The 19,168-nt window shown below is 39.6% G+C and overlaps 1 protein-coding gene across 2 annotated transcripts in view; it reads left to right on the forward strand.

Annotated features, from left to right (window-relative positions):
• The window catches only part of NCKAP1L (NCK associated protein 1 like), a 123,563-nt gene extending 105,088 nt beyond the window's left edge, over window positions 1-18,475 (forward strand). The window contains exons 28-31 of one of the 2 annotated variants that reach the window (XM_087956525.1): window positions 1,568-1,684; window positions 5,181-5,290; window positions 13,764-13,853; window positions 17,995-18,475. In XM_087956525.1, coding sequence (XP_087812651.1) covers window positions 1,568-1,684; window positions 5,181-5,290; window positions 13,764-13,853; window positions 17,995-18,120 — 443 coding nt within the window. In that variant the 3' untranslated portion in view covers window positions 18,121-18,475. Of the gene's footprint in view, window positions 1-1,567; window positions 1,685-5,180; window positions 5,291-13,763; window positions 13,854-15,699; window positions 15,935-17,994 lie in introns of those variants that run through there. The other variant, XM_087956524.1, reaches the window with a different exon arrangement.
• The last annotated feature ends 693 nt before the right edge of the window (window positions 18,476-19,168 follow it).

Raw genomic sequence — 19,168 nt, forward strand, 5'->3', positions numbered from 1 at the left:
TACTGCTACCCTACAAAAAGATCTTGACTATGTATCAGAGTGGTCAAACAAATGGCAACTTCAAATCTCAACAAATAAATGCTCTGTCTTACATATTGGCAAAAAAATCAGAAAATAAAATACAAGCTGAATAGTCAAGATCTTGTTGATGACTCAAGCTCTGTAAAGGACCTTGGAATACTCACCTCTAATGATCTAAGTGCTAGAGCCCACTGCAACTACATAGCCAAAAAGGCATTAAGAGTTGTTAACCTAATCCTACGTAGCTTTTTCTCTGGTAATATCACACTACTAACCAGAGCATACAAAACATTTGCTAGACCAATACCGAATACAGTTCATCAGTCTGGAACCCACACTACGTATCTGATATTAGCACAATTGAGAAAGTCCAGAAATATTTCACAAGAAGAGTTCTCCACTCCTCTACTGTTGTAGAATACCTTATGCCACCAGACTTGAAATTCTAGAACTTGAAAACCTTGAATTACGCCTGTCTTCGGTCTGACTTAAGCATGGTATATAAAATCATACATTGCAATGTCCTACCTGTCAATGAATACTTCAGCTTCAACCATAACAACACAAGAGCACACAATAGATACAAACTCAAAGTAAACCGCACCAAACTTGATTGCAGGAAATACGACTTCAGCAATAGAGTGGTCAATGTCTGGAATACTCTACCCGACTCTGTAGTTTCTTCCCAAACCCCAAAAACTTTAACCTTAGACTGTCTACTATTGACCTCACCCTTTCCTAAGAGGTCTGTAGGGGGCGTGCATAAGCGCACCAACGTGCCTACCGTCCCTGTCCTATTGTTTCTCTTATTCTTTTATTTTTCTTATATGTACCCACTTCATGTATTCACAACTATGTATACATTTATACTTATTATCTTGTAAACAATTGGCAAATCAAATAAATAAATAAAATAAATAAATGTACATATTGTGTCAAAAAGCACAATCCACATTAAAGCAGGGCCTGTGAACCCAGTCTCTTTTTCCCTGAGGCTTCCCGGCATCACTTTGTATAATATGGTGGCCTATCAGGGATTAATGGGGCCTGAAGAGGGCAATGTTGATATTCATTTTGTATTATGAACTGAGTCAAATCAGCTTTCTCTTTCCTCCTGCATATACATGCTTACAAATACATAATCTGCACCAGAGAGGCACATTGGTCTCCCCCTCAGTCAAAAGAACACTAATGAGATGTGTAGAACTTATGGGTTTTTTTTTCCTCCTCTCCTTTCTTGTCCTCTATCCCACCACCCATTATTCTAGTAGAGCCTTCTTTTTATTTATTTATTTATGATGCACACGTGTTGATTGAAGTGGAGCCGAGCAGTGTCAGTTCTTTTCAGCTAGCCAGCTCCCTCCATCAGTTAATTTATTGGCCTGTCAGAATCATATTTTTTTTTTAAATTCTCCCTTCCTTTTCCCCACTTTTTGGTGGGGGACAAGCCTTCTGAGCAGCCGACCTAGAAAGGAAACTGCTAACATAAATCAGACTTATTTCTGAAATCTCTTGGTGTACGTCATCCTTTTTGTCTCCCTGATAGACAGCTCGTCCCCTGAGGAAGACTACAAGACAGCCTGCTTGCTCCTAGTCTTCATAGCTGTGTCTCTGCCACTCCTGATCTCGGATCCTTCCTCTATTTACCTTACTGAGATAGATGGTAAGAGACATTTATTTTTTTGTCAAGCATGTATTAGATAACAGATATAATCAAAACATGATTATGATTACATGAAATGGGCACAAAGAAAAGGTGACATTAGGACAAGAACGGTAGATATGTTGATGCGCTTATGCACGCCCCTTACAGACCTCTTAGGAATGGAGTGAGGTCAACAGTAGACAGTCTAAGGTTAAAGTTTTGGGGGTTTGAGGAAGAAACCACAGAAATGCCTGGAATGCACAGGTAGTGCATTCCAGGAATTGACAACTCTGTTGCTGAAGTCATATTTTCTGCAACTGAGTTTGGAGCAGTTTACCTAATACCAGCATGGAGCATCCTCTTCAAATGTCTGCTAATATACTTGTTTGCTGTCTTATCTGGTTTGTATGACACGTTGACTTGTACTGTATTTTGACTCAAGTTGCAGCAGGTTAATCACAATCTGTATCCTGACTTGGGGTAGCTTTCCTATGGCTACCATGTCTAAGATACAAAATCCAGGGACCCACCTTTTTGTTGCCATGTACTGGTTGCCTGGATTATAGCAGCTAAGTTGTGGAAGACTTAAGCTTGCTTGCTTGCTTGCATTTAATGATCAAATTTATATGGCTGCCCATTTCACAAGAAGTGACTTGCACTGTTGTATGCAAAAAAAATCCCCAGTAAAATGATAAACATCTCCAACACAGCCATGTGGAACAGAGGGAGGGGGGAGGGGAGGAGGGATTCAGTCAGCAATATAGGATCTCAAGATGTCACCAGTCCCCTAAGATTGCCAGACCTGATGAAGTCCAGAAAGTAAGAAAGATGGATCTGTCCTCACTTCAGAGGGGAGAATGTTCTATAAAATGGGCACCAGAGCAGAGAAGGCCCAATTCCTCAGGCTGCCAAGCATAATTCTTTGAGAAACAGGACCTGTGGCACACCTCTCTTGTGAGCTCTAATGAGAAAAGCAACCATGGGATAATTAATATAATGCTCAAAACACAGCCCAATGTGAGGACTGAATCTAGGTTGAGGTCAACATAATGGTTAAGCTTTGTCAACGCTCTGAGAATACAAGTATAGCTGCTCCTGCAGCTTCATTTCTCCTCACCACGCTTTGTTCCCTTTTCTTTCACCATAATTGCCAGCAGGATCTGATTCACATATAAGGAGCAGCTAGAACAAAAATAATGTTTGTAGATCTTGCCATCTGAGAATACCTAAAGTACTAATTCCTCTTCTGGTCGAACCAGACCTCTTGTTTGGAGGAAGTGATGGCCAGGTGATGGATAAAGTGAGATTTCCCTTCCTTTCCCCTGGCAATTACAGATAGTCCTCGACTTATGACTACAATTGAGCTCCAAATTTCTGTGGCTAAGTGAGACATTCGTTAAGTGAGTTTTGCCCCATTTTATGACCTTTCTTGCCACAGTTGTGAAGTGAATCACTGCAGGCATTCAATTCGGAATATAGTTGTTAAGTGAATCTGGTTTCCCCATTGACTTTGCTTGTCAGAAGGTCGCAAAAGGGGAATCACATGACCCTGAGACACTGCTACCATCATAAAGATGAATCCGTTGCCAAGAGTCCGGATTTTAATCACGTGACAATGGGGATGCTGCAAAGGTCTTAAGTGTGAAACACGGTCATAAGTCACTTTTTTCAGTGGCGTCGTAACTTCGAACAATCACGGACAAATGAGCTGTTGTAAGTCAAGGACTACTTGTATTCTGTCCATAAACAGGATGAGGGGGATTGGAATCAGTCCTTGGGGCAGTTCAGTGTCTCCATCTTTTTTCTAAGATGTGAAAGGCTAAGCAAAGGAGGAGGCAGTGATGTCTCCAGTTCGGGTCTGAGCCTGGTGCCGAAGCCAATGAAGGACGCCAGGCACCAGGTGCAGGTTTTCTGATTGCCTTTTTATTGAAGTACTCCAAGGAAAAGGGCTCCTGGCCAAAATGCCAAGAAACAAGATTTATACATTTTCACTAAAGGAGAAGGCGGGACAAGGTGAGATAATAAGAAATATCATCTAATAAACATTTTAGTAATGATCTAACAATTTGTTCTATTGGTCTCTATCCATCCCTATTCCTTAGCCTTGGCTAAGGAATACTTAGTATTCCTTATTCCTTGGCTAAGGAATACTCCAGGAGGTATCTAATACACATTCTCTTTGCTCCAGGCCATCTCTATTCCTAACTTCTAGCTGAGGTCTGCAAGACGCCTAACTCTTTGTAACTTTTATCATTCACCATTTTTACTTTCTAACTACCCAGAATCGTTACAAGCTTTACACATGCATATTTCCTGTGGATAAGCAGTTTTTGTTCTTGCCAGACAGACTCCACAATTACAGGCTTCCTGGTTTGCTTTCAAGTGTGTGCCATGACCTGGCTTTATTTTAGCAGACAGCCCATCATAAGCCTTGTTACCTGGGATCACCAGGGCTAAGCTTAGCATGAACAATATTGTGGCTGCAGGTAAAAAGACTTGCACTAAGAATCAATGTTAGGCAATGATGGTCAAGTGGGAGTTTTGGGCTACGTCCAGAATTTGATGCCCACTTGCTATAATATAATTTTTATGATGGTGATTTCTAACACATGTCTAAAATTGCATTTCTTTTGTGTGTGAGGCCAAGTTAAGTCATCTTACGTCAACCCTCATTGGCTGTACCATGGAAGTCCATTGAATTAGGTCACTTTGGCTCAAGCAATTGCTAAAAGTTCTTAAAAGCTTCCTGAGGGTAGCAACAGTACAATTTTTGGCAGATGATATTGGCCAATCCCCTTGTTTAGCAAAAGCAGCCAAAGATCAGGATTGTAACTGCCTTATGGAGACAGGGAAATTGGGTAACATCCTTGCATTGTTGGGAGCTTACTAATTGTTCTACACAGTACATATGGGTGCCTCCTCAAATTTTAAAGTTCAGTTGACCAAGCAGAATATGGCTTTAATTTTGCAAAAGTACCTAGAATTCTTTCTGCAGTCTAAGAAGATCCCCCTCAAAACAGATGCAAATAACTTCTACAACCATACAGGTAGTCCTCAACAGTTCAATTAGTGACCGTTCAAACTTACAAAAGCACTGAAAAAAGTCACTTAGAACCATTTTTCACACTTAGAACCATTGCAGCATCCCCCATGGTCATGTGATTTACATATAGATGCTTGACAGTGTCCTATTTATGACAGTTGCAGTGTCCCAGGATCGTCATGTGATCACCTTTTGCAATCTTCTAACAAGCAAAGACAATGGGGAAACCAGATTCACTTAACAACTTTATTACTAAGTTAACAACTTCAGTGATTCGCTTAACAAGTGTGGCAAGAAAAGTGGTAAAATGGGGCTGTTAGGAGGTTTGGTTATATCCTCAGCCCCTGAAATATTGCCCTCCCCCCCACTTAGTATTTTGGCTTAAGCCAAATAGCTTTAGCATGTCCAACTTCACTATACCATGGTCCACTATATTAATTGAATCCAACTGTTGCTATTTCTTTGCTGCAGGTTATAGGAACAATACCCACTGCCTTGCCAAAGCTATCATCCAGGTGTCGGCTGCCCTCTTCACCATCTACAACAAAAATATTGAGAGCCATCTCAAGGAATTTCTGGTTGTGAGTGGAATTCTTGCTCTTTCCTGCATGTGTGATTCCTCCATGGGTTTTCAAGACTCCCCAGGTCTCCTTTATTTCTCTAGATCAGTGCAACTGTTTGTAAACATTAGGAGGGCCATAGCTTAGTGGAGAACAAAGGTCCCTAGATTGTAAATCATTTCCCTCTCCTGTTCTGTCCTCTCCTCTCCCCTCCCCTCCCCTCTCTCCTCTCCTCCTCTCCTTTTTCTTTCTTTGTATTTTTTCCATATTACTTTTTTTAAAAAAAAATTAATTATTTTGTTTGTCAAAATTTGTATTGTTTTTATTCTTTTAAAAATAACCCAAGGACTACCTTTTGCTGGAGCTTGATTTTAAAATCAATTTAAAAACATGTCTGTTGCATAACAAAATATTTTCAATGTTATTAATCTTTAAAAAACACTCTTGCATATCACCTTCTAAAACATTCGGAGCATGGCAATTCATTTTCATGAATGCTGTTTTGAATGATTTTTAAAAATCATTCTGGGAAAGAGAGACCCAAATGTTCTAGCAAACATACAGTAATGTATGACTAAAGATACTACATTTGTGCTGTGGGCCATTCCCTTCTCTTGCACACAATGGTTGTTATCAGTGTCATTTTTATAAAAAGGCAATATCTGAATTGCTCTCTTTGTTCTCTCCTTGCATCCACTTTTGGTTTATTCTATGGAAAATTGGTGGTTGGTTTGTTTCTTTTTATTTTTACTGCTGTGAAAATAATTTGTTTACTGAGAAAATAATTTCTTTCATTTGCTGCAGAAAGATGGAGACAAATTATATTCGGTCAGATTTAAGGCTGATAATCTTGACTGCATTTTATAAAATATGTTCACTGCGACAAAAATTATATATACATCTAATTTTTATGGTTAGGGAAAATATATATTGTCAATCAACTTCATTTGGTTTTTTTTAAGGAACTAGTATTTGAAATTGTATATATGCCTAGAATCATTCTTTCCTAGGTATATATTATAATATATTAATATATTACTATTACAATATTAATATATTAATATTGTGTGTCCAGTCATTGTGGCTGTTCAATAGTGCTTAGAACAGTACTGTATGTGAAAAACAAAAGTACTATAAATTATTTTCTCCTAGGCTAGCCAGGAGAAAAATTAAACTCCAAAAGGCATATACCTTTATTCGCCACCTGAAGATGTACCAAATGGTGTGCATGTTCAGGCTTTCAAGTTTCAATGTTTTCTTCATTAATCAAGGTGATAAAAATCCGGGGGACAAAAGGAGGGGGATTGAAGTGAAAGCTAGATCTACACTGTGCACATTACGCCCAATTTGACTTTACCTTCTGCTCATTTTTCTTATTTGGAACCATCTTGCCTGATAAAGAATTCTTGAACACTTGAGCATGTGCAACTAATTTGTAAGTGTTCAATTGCTGTCATAAAAATATTGCCTCAAGAGGAGTTTGGGCCTTTCTGGTGCCCATTATCTCCTGTACACAGCTGGCCATTTTCTTTTGGTCTTCCTTAAGCCCATATGTCTTTCTGATAAGAAACCTACGTTAAGGTTCCGCTTCCTTCCCATCTGCGAAAGGAAGAAAATTCATGCAGGTCACGCTCAGAAACACTGCCTCTCACAGACCCAACATTTGGGCTGCTATTTGGTAAAAGAAAACAAAGAATGGGGAGGTCTGACCCAGTGATCTTCTTGAGATTTTTTCCAGTTGTCAGACACACATTTGCAAATTGGACATGGCTGTCTGCTACCCCTAATTCAGGGACCAGTTCCACAGTCTTGCGAATTCTCCTTAACCAAAGACATTTCTCCTTAGTAATATTTCAAGTGACTCACATCTTGCGCAACTATATCATCTCACACAAATGTTAAAAAAAAAAAGGTAAACTCACTGGCTATTAGTGATGGATAGAGGTGCCACTCAGCATGATGGCTTCCTTATTTCTGGCCTCCGGGAATCAGTATATCTGTTGATCAGATACCATGGCAGGTTGCAGTTTCTATCTGCCATCCTGTCAGGTGGAAAAGGAGTCATGGAATTCAGGAAGGCAGCTGTGGGCAATCAGCTTTCTTATGCAGTCCCTGAGCTGGTACCTTGCAGGTAAACGTTGCTACTCTTTTCCACTAGGAGACTGCAATTCAACAGGGAGAGCACAGTAGAGGAAAATTCTTCACCAGTTGTGCGTCTGTTGTGAATCCCTTAAAACAACCCCCCCCCCCCGCAGTGAGATATTATGCTTTTTTAATTATTTCAGGGTATGAGAAAAGATAAACCCTTGAAGAGGCTGCCCCAATCAAGCAGAAATGCCTTATCCCAAAGGTGCTTTTTTAAAGAGGTCACTGGACTTCCTTGGTTTTCTTTTAAGATGTTTCACTTCTCATCCAAGAAGCTTCTTCGGCTCTGAGTGGGTGGTGGGGAATGGAAGGATTTATACTCCTTGCAGACAGCTGATCATTTGCATTGTTTTCAGAGAGTCGTTCAGGCCACTTGGAGGTTTATCTATGTCCTCGGAGTCACCTGAGTAGTGCAAATGGGCATGGAGCCTTCTTGGAACTGCTGAAAGGACTACAAATCTCATGTCCCTCCCCCTTTGTTGAGAGAGGGCTCTTCAATTTTGACGTAGGGGGCCTCTTTGACCCCTCTTTCAAACCAGTGATCCTCTATTTCCAAAATTTACTGTCTTCAAAAGAGTGGCCTTTCTCTTTTAAATGCAGATGGACTGTTGAATCTTGTCCTGATGGGTTTGTTCTCCTATGTTGTGCCACTTCATAAATGCAAACCATCCAGTCAGAGCTGAAGAAGCTTCTTGGATGAGAAGCGTTCTTCAAAGCAAAACCAGAAAGCCCAGGTGCCTCTTGAAAAAAGCATCTTTGGGACAACCATAACCTGGATGAATTGAAAATCTCCATATTTAGAAGTGCTTTAGTTTTTAACTGCATAATGCATTAGTTTTTAAATTTACATATCACACACAAAAAAGCGTTTTTGTGGGGGTTCTGAAAAGAAGATGAATGAGGGTTTTTTTTTCTGCAGAATTTACAGTGTTTTTAAATGTTCTTTGTTTAAGTGATTTTCATTATTTTAATCACACCTGTGAAAAATGTGCATGCATTGAGCCTTTTAAACTAATTAAAAAGAAAAAAAGGGCACATGCCTTGACCTTCCTGAGCTGAGGAGTTTGCTGATTGCCAAATACAGTAGCCCTTGACTTACGACCACAATTGAGCTCAAAATTTATGTTGCTGAGTGAGACACTTGTTAGGTTAATTTTGCCCCATTTTACAACTCTTCTTGCCACCGCTGCTAAGTGGATCACTGTAGTTGTTAGGTCAGTAACCCAGTTTTTTAAAGTGAATCTGGTTTCCCCGTTGACTTTGCTTGTCAGCAGCTTGCCAAAATGATCATATGACCGTTATAAATATGAGTCAGTTGCTAAATATCTGAATTCTGATTACATGACCATGAGGATGCTGCATCAGTTGTAAGAGTGGAAACATGGTAACTCGCTTTTTTCAGTGCTGTTGTAAGTTTGAACGGTCACTAAACAAACTAAACGTAAGTCGAGGACTACCTGTATGGTTTGGAAACGCAGCCTGGTTCAGTATTTAACAACTGACCTGGGTAAGCAACCCAGAATGCAAGAAAGCAAGCAAAAGGACTGACAGAGGCAAATCAGATTGCTCCATTCCTTCTTCACTGATCAACTTTATCTCAGTGCTAGTAAGTGCCTTCCCTACTGACCAGAATGGAAATATAGCAATGGAGAAAAGGGATTTGTTTCCGCATCAGCCTACTTAGTAAAAGTCCATTTAGTTCATTATCTCAAGTGTAGGCAGTAAGGCAGATGACCTTGTCAACAGATATGCAGAAACTGTTGCCTAGGCAAAAGAGGCTGAGGCATTTTAAAGTCCAAAGCAATGAGATTACTTTTGGAAATAGCTCAGGCAGGAACATCTCTCGATTTTCTGGATTATAAGAAGGAAGAGGTCCAGCACAATCATGCTTGCAAGTTTCTCCCCTTGGAGCTGATGTTAACCAAAATAGTTTTAGCCTTCCAGTGAATTGGTTCTTTGACCAGGCCTGCTTAGTGGGTAGAGCAAAGTCTGAGCTTGATGGGTTTGGTTAATGCTGTGTGATAGACTACAAAGGCTCTAAGCTGGTCGGGGAAGTTGGAAAAAATATCCAAGAAGGAAGCAGCAGTCAATTTCCATGTTTTGCCTGAATTCAACTCAATTTGAAAGATTGGGGGGTGGGGAGATGGGACAGGCAATCTTTTGTAGATGGAGGCTAGGGTGGGGGTTGCTGTTAAACGAGTAAAAATTGGTTTTATCCCATTGGTAGGCTCTTTGAATGTTTCCAGGAGGGGAAAAAATAAAATTAGGCTGTTAGTAACCAGGCTGGATTTCGTAACACACCCTTGGACTCAAAATGCTTCCTTTCATTCTTACTTGACGGAAATGCCAAGGTTCCAACTTAATGAGCCCAACCAGTTCATCACTCCGAGACTCCCAGCTTTCTGAAAGAACCATTTTATTGAGTACATCATTTCAGCCTGAATGAAAATGAAACCAGCCCTAAATACTGTATTTCCCGCGGTTTCACTATAATTAAAGAATAGATAATTCCCTTCCTCATGGCCACATTGTTCAAATAGATGTCCTGACATCTCCTTTGGCAACTCCCCTCAGTCTCTGGCCAGCACCTGTTGAGATGACCTCGGTTCCCACGGGATGGTCTGTTGTTGTCATCTGGGCTGACATTCCGGACTTCAACCTTCCCTCTCCATGTGGCAATCTGAGAAACGGGAAAAATGGCTGCGGCAGGCCTGATCCGTTTTGAAGTTGATAGGAAGACTAGACGGGCTTGAAATTGACTGTCCTTGTTGCTAATCTTACCCTTCATCTCTTTCCTACTAGTCACCTGACTTGCTTCCAAAGTAATGGGGATAAATTTTAATGGATTTTACCATCCTTGGTGCCAGGAAAAAAAAGGGGGGAAATACTATTTTTATTTAAGGGTAACTCATGGGCACAGGATGACATGACGGTAATATAGTGTGGAAAAATGTTTTGTGGGTGTTATCCTATTGATGCAAGTTGGGAAAGGAAGATACCTTTCAGAATATCTCTAGAAAAAAAATGAAAAGTAAGTTATTCTGGAACCTAACTAAATCTTGTAATCATAAGATTAGCAGTACATCTTGCAGTCTTTACATGTGAGGAAGGCTTTAATGGGAAATGCCCATTTCAATTTATGTATGTATTAAATTTATAAAGCTACCCATCTCCCAAAAGGAACTCTCTCGATATAGTCAATTTTCTCAAATGTTAAAGGGAATTAATTTGAAATAATGGAAGACAGCCCTTACCTACAGAGAACTGCTAATACAATCCATGAAGTCAGTCTGACAAAGATTTTAGTTGCGTAAATGGGATCCTGGATTTCAAAACACGCACAGGGAGGCTCTTTGGAGAGAATATTATGTGTAAGAAAGAGAGCGTTTGGCCTCTTGTTTGAATGTTGCTGGGTCAGTCCTTCTGGCTTTCAAAGCTATTTGTAAAACCATGAAAACCAGCTAGTTAGGTAACTTTGGGCCAGTAACTCTCTCAGCCCAACTCACCTCACAAGGTTATCATTTGGAGAAAATAGGTGGAGGAAGGTGTGTTAGATATGTTCGCCAACTTGAGTTATTTGTAAAAAATAAAGGCAGAATATAAACAAACAAACAAATAAACACTAGCAGGTTTAGCATTGGCAGAGGGAAAATGTTTCACAGAGCCCAGGATAGGGATAATATGAGAGACTTTCCTGCCTTTCCCATGGAGCTTTGGCCTTTCTAGGAGAGGAAGAGAAATGGATCTTATCTTCTTCCCCAGGAGAAACAAAAACAGTTTGGGAAGAGTAACGCTGAGGAGAAAGAAAGCTTATCTAGGAAGCCCTAGTGCAAGGGTGCATAAGGGGCGTGCATAAGGGTGCATAAGGGTGCATAAGGGGCGTGCATGGCGCACCAACGTGCCTACCGTCCCTGTCCTATTGTTTCTCCTATTCTTTTATTTTTCTTGTATGTAACCATTTCATGTATTCACAACTATGTATACATTTATACTTATTATCTTGTAAACAATTGGCAAATCAAATAAATAAATAAATAAATAAATAAGGGTCTTCAAACTTGGCAAGTTTAAGACTTGTGGACTTCAACTCCCAGAATTCCTGAGCTCACATGACTGGAGGAGGAATTCTGGGAGTTGGTCCACAAGTCTTAAAGCTGTCAAGTTTGAAGACCCCTGTCCCAGTGGCTTTCAGAGCATTTGAGCTGCAGATAATAGATATGAAACCATGGACCTGAAGTTGAGCTCAAGGGAGCAATTGAATTTGTTGCTGCTGTACTGTCCTTCCTGCTACCCAGCAATATTCCTGCTTAAGCTGTTTAATTCTGTCATTGAACTCAGCCACTATCCAAGATTGATAGTTCTGGGAGACTTTGCTTGTCTTCATGGGAGAGAATTTGATGCAGCTCAAATTCCACATGGACCTGACCCAGGGAACTGAGGACTTAATACGCACCAATGGTCACATGACCTATGTAGGGCAACTGTGACATGATCTGAAGTTTGAAAACATCATCATCAGAAATATTAAATTTCTACTTATAGATGTAATAACAGAAAGCCTGACAGCATTTCCTCTTCCTCATCTTATATCAAAGAGTGCCAAGGTCAGATAATCTTGAGGTTCTTTCTCATGCATTCCTGTTTTCCTCCTCATATTTTACTAACAGTCGCTGAATATGTCCTTCAACACTACCTTTGTGCTGTTCCATAGCATCTGATGGAAAAAGTCACTTGGTTCCACCCTGAGTTAGATTCCAGCTGGACAGGTCCTGACAAACTGGCCAAGATACAATCTTGTCCTGTTAATGAAGAATTGTTCATTCTGGGATTCGTGAGGAATTGGAAATGATCTTCATGATTGTTAATCCAATTACATGCTTATTAGATCCATGTTGCTTGTTTAAGGCTTCATAGGAGGTGACAAGTGGCTGGCTGCATGTGATGGTAAATTCACCCTTGAAAGAGAGGGTGGTTTTGCCGGCCTTGAAGGAGTCAGTGGCGTGCCTCGTCTTCAAGAAGCTGTCACTTGATCCAATAGGTTCTGGATAATTTTCATCCAATCTAGCATTCTGTTTTGGGGGAAGGTTGTTAAGAAAGGGGTCGGACCACAGCTTCAGAGGGCCCTTGAGGAGATAGATAATATGGACCATTTCAGTCAGTTTTCAGGCCAAGACACAGTACAGACACAGTGTGGAATCCCCTTGGTAGTAAAGTCAGGATGGGGATGATAACAATTGTCTTCATTCTTCTTGAACTCTTAGTCAGTGTATCAATCCTATCATTCTTCTGGACTAGAAGAATGGGAATGAGAGTTATGGTTCTGCTGTGATTGTCCTGCTTCCATTTGGTGTTGGCAAGTGGAGAGAGGTCCAGCCTGAGCCTGTGATTTGTAGGTTGCCTCAGGGCTCTATTCAACCTCTACATGAAATTGCTGGGTCAGGTCAAGAAATGACAGGAGGTCAGGCATCATCAGTATGCTGAAGATCCACAGAAGCATGAGCAGTTAGAGGTGACTCTTGGTATGCCCATGTAACACTTCCACTACTCCAGCTGCATTAGTTATCAGTTAACTGCTGAATGCAACTCAGGATGCTTATTATCACTTATGAAACCATTCACGACCTGGTTATCTTCCTGGGACCAGCTTTGTCCTATCATTTCTGTATTTCTGTAAGCATATAAAATCCAACACAACAGGCGCAGATTATGTGTCACCCATTAAGCAATTTAATATGACGGGACATAGGAAACATACCTGCTCTTTGGAATGCTCAGACATTTAAATTCTTCCAACCCACACAAGCTTTTAAATTATCTCTGAAAACCTATTACATTTTCTCAAGCTCTGGGATAGGTTGGGGTGTGCCCAGCTAATGTGCAGTATCTTTTTGGCTATGTGTCTGTTCCTCTGCTACATTTACTTTTATGTTATTTCTTTTGTGTTTTAGGTACTGTGTCTATGTTTAATCTGTGCACCACCCAAAGTCAGTGTTGAGTTGGACAGCTTTATAAATCTAAATTACAAATAAATAAAATGTCCACTTCAGACTGTGGGGGTTTCCATCTGAAAATAAAAGACAAACTTTGTAGCTATGCTTGGTCCTTAAAACAGGGAGGTGGCTTATCTTTTGTTTAAGCATGAGTGCATTTTGTAGCCCACCAAAATAATTTCAATGTCTTGTTCTGTGAGGTCTAATAAGTGTCTCAAATTGACCAGTGCTCTCTTTTGGAAAAGAGTTTAGACCTGCAGTTTACATTTTAATCGTTTCACTTAAACCTCACAGTTTTAGTTTTTGTTATCATGGGGAAACCTGGCTCAAGTTCTGTTATCTTTCCTTTGTCTCCACAGCTGGCTTCTGCTAGCATCTCACAGGGAGGGCAAGAAGTTGACCGGATGAAAGCCAAGAACTGGGAGTCCATCTCATTGCTCCTGTACTTGGTGAGTATCTTAAAGGTTAGGCTATTAGATGGGTGTTTCTTTTATATTGTGCTTCAAATAAATGAGAATCAGATTATATTGCTTTATCTTTTTTTCCCCCCGAGGTAATATCTGGAGACAGAAATAAAAACTTCTAAGGTAGAAGTGAGTAACTTGTGACCTGCAAAATGTGTTCAACCATCTCCCAGCAATAAAAACAATACAAACAGCGGTGAATGATGCTGTTTGAGGTGTAGTAGCTGGCAGGCCAGACAGTCCCTATCTCTGCTAAAAGCACAAGTTTGTAGAAGCCAGGAGTAAAGTCTGATCCAACAGAATGGAATGGAATGGAATGGAATGGAATGGAATAGAATAGAATAGAATAGAATAGAATAGAATAGAATAGAATAGAATAGAATAGAATAGAATAGAATAGAATAGAATAGAATTTTATTGTCATGTTAAATGTGCATTAATCAACATACATTAAAATGAAATTTCATTGCATTCAACTCTCAAAAGGTAACCATTATGCATATACCCACAACACATATATGACACAGAGAAACACCACAGTCTAGTTCTGATGTATACATATACATGGCGAGAAAAACAAATATTGTGAGTTTATCAGACGGATGGCATAGGGAACAAAGCTGTTACAGAATCTGGTAGTCCTGCTAGAAATACTTCGAAACCTCCTCCCAGAGGGGAGCAACAGAAACAGGCCATGAAGTGGGTGTATGGGATCTCTAACAGCACTTCGGGCTCTAAGCACATAGCGCTTATAAGCAGTTTCTTGAATAACAGGAAGCAAACTTCCTATAATCATCTCAGCTGTCCTCACCACTCTCTGCATGGACCTTCTATTTGAGGCACTGCTGCCACCAAACTAAACAATGATGCAGTTAAACGCTCTCAATCATGCCTCTGTAAAAAGTGACCAGGATAGAAGGAGAAAGTTGCGCTCTCCTCATCTGATGCAGGAAATTAAATGCTGGTTTGCACTTTTCACTAAAGATAATGTATGAAGAGACCAAGTCAGATTGTTAGTTATCTGCACCCCAGATACTTGACCATCTCCATAGCTGTAGCCTTGATACAAAGTGGAGCATGACTATGCTGGCTCTTTCTAAAATCTACAATGATTTCCTTTGTTTGGTTAACATTCAAAACCAGGTTATTTTTTTTTATTAATAACTAACATTATTCTAAGAAATATCATCAAATCCACCATGGATTGTTTATTTTTCCTCTTCCTTCCTTTGCTTTTGCAACTTGCCTGTGAAAGTGTCCTCTTTCTGGAACTCTTAGAAAAGCTGTGAAACTTTTAGAGGACATTAATAATCATGAAAAATATTGTTGAGAAATGTCTGTGCTGATCAGATCACTTTCTAGGCTCTTCCTTTGACTGCTGGTGGCACCCACATTGAAAGCCAGCATGGTAATATGCATGCTCCAAATTAAAGGACCAGAGGACCGCCGATTAACTGGTTGATTAATTTTGTGCCATCAAGTTGTTTTCGAGTCCTAGCAACCTCATAGATTCAAAACTCAGAGAATCACATATTTTCATATTTCTGTGAAAGGATTTGTCTGTGTATACATGCGGTTAATTGGCTGTGTGTAAACAGATACTTAAGGTTGCAACATTTCAACTTTCTTCCTTTAGTAATCCCTGATGAAAGATACAAGAACTTCCTGATCAATGAAAGACTCTGCTCATTTGGGAATGTTATATTAAAGAAGCTAGTCCATATTCTAATCTCTCCTTTATAGGGTTATTCGCTGAATCTAGATAACAGCCTCCTAATACAAAACATCCCATTTGTATTCAATATATTATATGTACATTATCTACTTGCAGATAAAGATTTTAATATGGCAGGGGAAGAAGCCTAATTTTGTTTGGCAGCCTGCCAGATACTGCTGCTTTCAGGAGGATCATAAATCAAGACAGATAAGAATTATTGCTTTATGTATTGTTTTCATGGACATTTAAATAATTGACATTGGCCTGTAACAGTAATAAAGAAACAGATTGTCTGGCTGATAAATCTGGTTATACCTTAAATGCTTTAATAATTTAGCAGTGTGTTAATATAGCATTTTGGCATTTCAGTCGTTTGGTATATTAGGATTTTAGTATTTCATTTGTTTAGTAATTTAGTCTTAAGAATTTTAGAGAGTTTTTTCTTTGATTCTTTTTTCCTAGTATTTTAGATAATTTTATGAATTTGATATTTGAGATTGTTCTGCGTTAATCTGCATTATTGATTTAGAGAGGTCTTTAAGTGTTGTAGCTCTGTACAGTCTTGATCAGCGGCCATAAAATGAGTGATGAATAAAAGTCATTGTACGTGGGAAAACCTACTTTGGAAAGACATTTGAAGGAGAGTCCCCTAGGCCATTGGGTATAGTTGAATTCAGTCACCATAAAGAGATGCACAAAGTACACTTGTCTTTGACTTATGACCTTAACTGAGCCTACAGTCCTAAATAATAATGGTTATAAACTGGATCATCACATGACCCGATCCAATTTTATGACTTTTTTGCAGTGATTATTAAGTGAATGCTGTGGTTGTTCAGCAGATTTATTGTACACTATGGGTGGGTTCCCTGCACCCCCGGAAACTGGAAAAAAAAATCATAAATCACAGACACATGACTGTGAGACTCTCCAAATGGCCATAAATTCAGGCCAATTGCTGAGTGCCAAAAAATGTGGTCGTGTGACTGAGTCCCATCCCCACTTGTTGGAACTTCAGAATTGGTCATAAGAACCTTTTGGGGTGGGATGCGGTTTGTTGTAACTTTGAATGGTTGCTAAGCGACCAATCGTAAGTCAAGGACTATCTGTAATGAAAACTGTTGCACCACAGATGGCTGCCCCATTTTTAAGAAAAGATTTACCATTGTCATAAAGTAGCACAAAATCTGCGGCAAGTAAGCCGAGCTACATGACATGACTTACGTTATGAGGAAATTGTTAGATGTCAGGTCTTTTCGCTTACAAAACAAGAGGAACTGGTCAATACTTAATGTGCATCTTTTGTCTGTGTTTTTTTTTGGGGTGGGTGGGTGGGTTGTACTAACATCTCCTCCAGGATAGGCAGCAGCAAAGAATGACAATGATAGAAACAACAAATGTTGCTCCTTCTTGGGCAAGTGGGTGGGTGGGGAATTACTGTTACTGGGCTGGATATCTTGAGTTGATAAAAAGAGCTGCCCTGGTTGGAAAAGATGACAAAGTGGTCCTTTTAGCAGCTCCGGTGATACATCTCCATTAGGGGCTCCCTCGGCAGCAGGAAATAGTTATTGATTTTCTTGCTGATGGGAGGAGATGGCTCAGCCAGGTGGGGCCCTGGCTTCCTGGGTGGGATTTGATATTCTTCACTGGCCACATAGCTTCTGCAGCAAAGCAATTTAAATGCAAATATTTCTCCCTGGAGTGTGTGAATGAGTTAGCCCAGCCTGGCCTTCACTCATTATCCCAATTGGAGAAGAGGTATAGCTGCTTCATCAGCATCATCTTTGGCAGGGCCCCATTGCTACAGAAACTCCTGCTGATCATCAGATGTGCTGGACAGATCAACAGTATACTAATTTCTGTTGTGTCCATGGTGGAGAAAGAACACTGCAGACTGTATCACACACAGCCAATATCAACAGCCAAAGAAATAGAATCTCATTCCCTAGATACTTTCAGAAAAAGATCAAATAGATATTTTATTTAAAAAACAACACAAAACAGCCCTTGAAGCTGTGGAATTGTCATAGAAACAAGGAATCGAGAATACATTTCACAAGCCGCCCAAGACTGTAGAATTGACAAGAGGTTGCAGTTGTTTGAGATGGACTTTGTTTGGTGTCTGTAGTCCCAACAGATTTTGCAGTTCTGAAACAATATTTTTAACAGTGCCACATCTTCACCTCTCATAAAGCAAATGAATTTGCCTTCTTTAGGATACAAACTCTGAATGTGAATGTGATACATATTTTGTTTACAAAGGATAACGTGGCTCTTTCTGGAGTCCAGAACAGAATCCGGATATTTTATCAGGCAGGATGCTTGATTCTAACCTGTTGGTCAGGTGACAGTCTTATAACCCAGTAAATTATTTCTCTGCTTATTTCTGATTTTATGTATCTTTTTCAGCTTGTGGAAGAGTCATCCTTCTTGACCGTTGATATGCTGGAAACCTGCTTCCCTTATGTGCTGCTGCGAAATGCTTACCGTGAAATCTCCCGAAACTCACTTATGAGTCGTCTCCCTGCACATTGAAAAGCCTTGCCTTCTGGCCATCCACCCGGATTGCCAGCTCATCAATTAGAATATTTGGCAGGAGTGGATAGGAAGGATAATGGATACTTTGTCTCTTTGATCCTTCAACTTATTGTCTAAAGAGAACCAGCTTCTTGAGTGCTTAGCTAATATTTGATGGCCTTTGTTTTGGCCAGTATATTACTACTAGTCTAAATTGTATAACCATTTGATAGTTGCCATCAAAGTTTTCTGGGTATTTTATTGGTAAAATGAGCTAAGTTTTACCAGTTGCAGCTTTTGTGGCCTTTTAAAAATGTCTGCTTGGATTGACAAACCCCCAAATAAACCCCAAAATGTTCACTCTAGGGAGAAAGAATAAGTGTAAATATTTTTCAACGTGCATTAATTCTTTCAATTCACCAATTAGGTTGTAAGCTTCTTAGTGTAGGCACCAATTTTGTAAAAAATATATTCTGCACATAAAGTTATAAATGAATGATTATAGTAATCACTCCTGGAAAAGAAACAGCCAACAATCTTGTATTCCACAGAAAATTTAATCAGCCTGATTGTTTTTGTCTTTTTTCACTTGAAAACAATCATAGGAATTGTCAACAAGGAATAGGGAAGACATTCCTTATACTATCTACCCCTTATGTCCTTTCCAGTCAGAATAGCAATTGATGCACTGGTTTGAGATGGATGCTATAGCCCAAAGCATTAAGACTGAACTAATGATAGGGAATAATAAGTTAGGTTTATACTTGCTAAGCCATGGTTTCTTTCACATACCATCATAGCTGAATCAGACAAAACTAAGAGCCTTGACAGAAGGATGATCCTTTAGTCATGCTTGATATCTTGGGATAATAATAAAATTGAATCTATCCTCAAATTTCTTCATCTCTTTCTTCTCCTGGCCTAATAACACCTAGAAAAGCACACAACTTGCCCCACATGATTCTGAGGATGAAGAAAGAACAATATTTATTTTGTATAACCTGAAAATTCATTGGAATGAACACACAAACACATATTTGGCAACCTTTTAGAAATTCCTATCTAA

Source organism: Notechis scutatus, chromosome 2 (assembly GCF_049901735.1).
Source record: "Notechis scutatus isolate UNSWTSFEM ecotype Mainland chromosome 2, rNotScu1.2, whole genome shotgun sequence".
Taxonomy (NCBI): Eukaryota; Metazoa; Chordata; class Lepidosauria; order Squamata; family Elapidae; genus Notechis; species Notechis scutatus.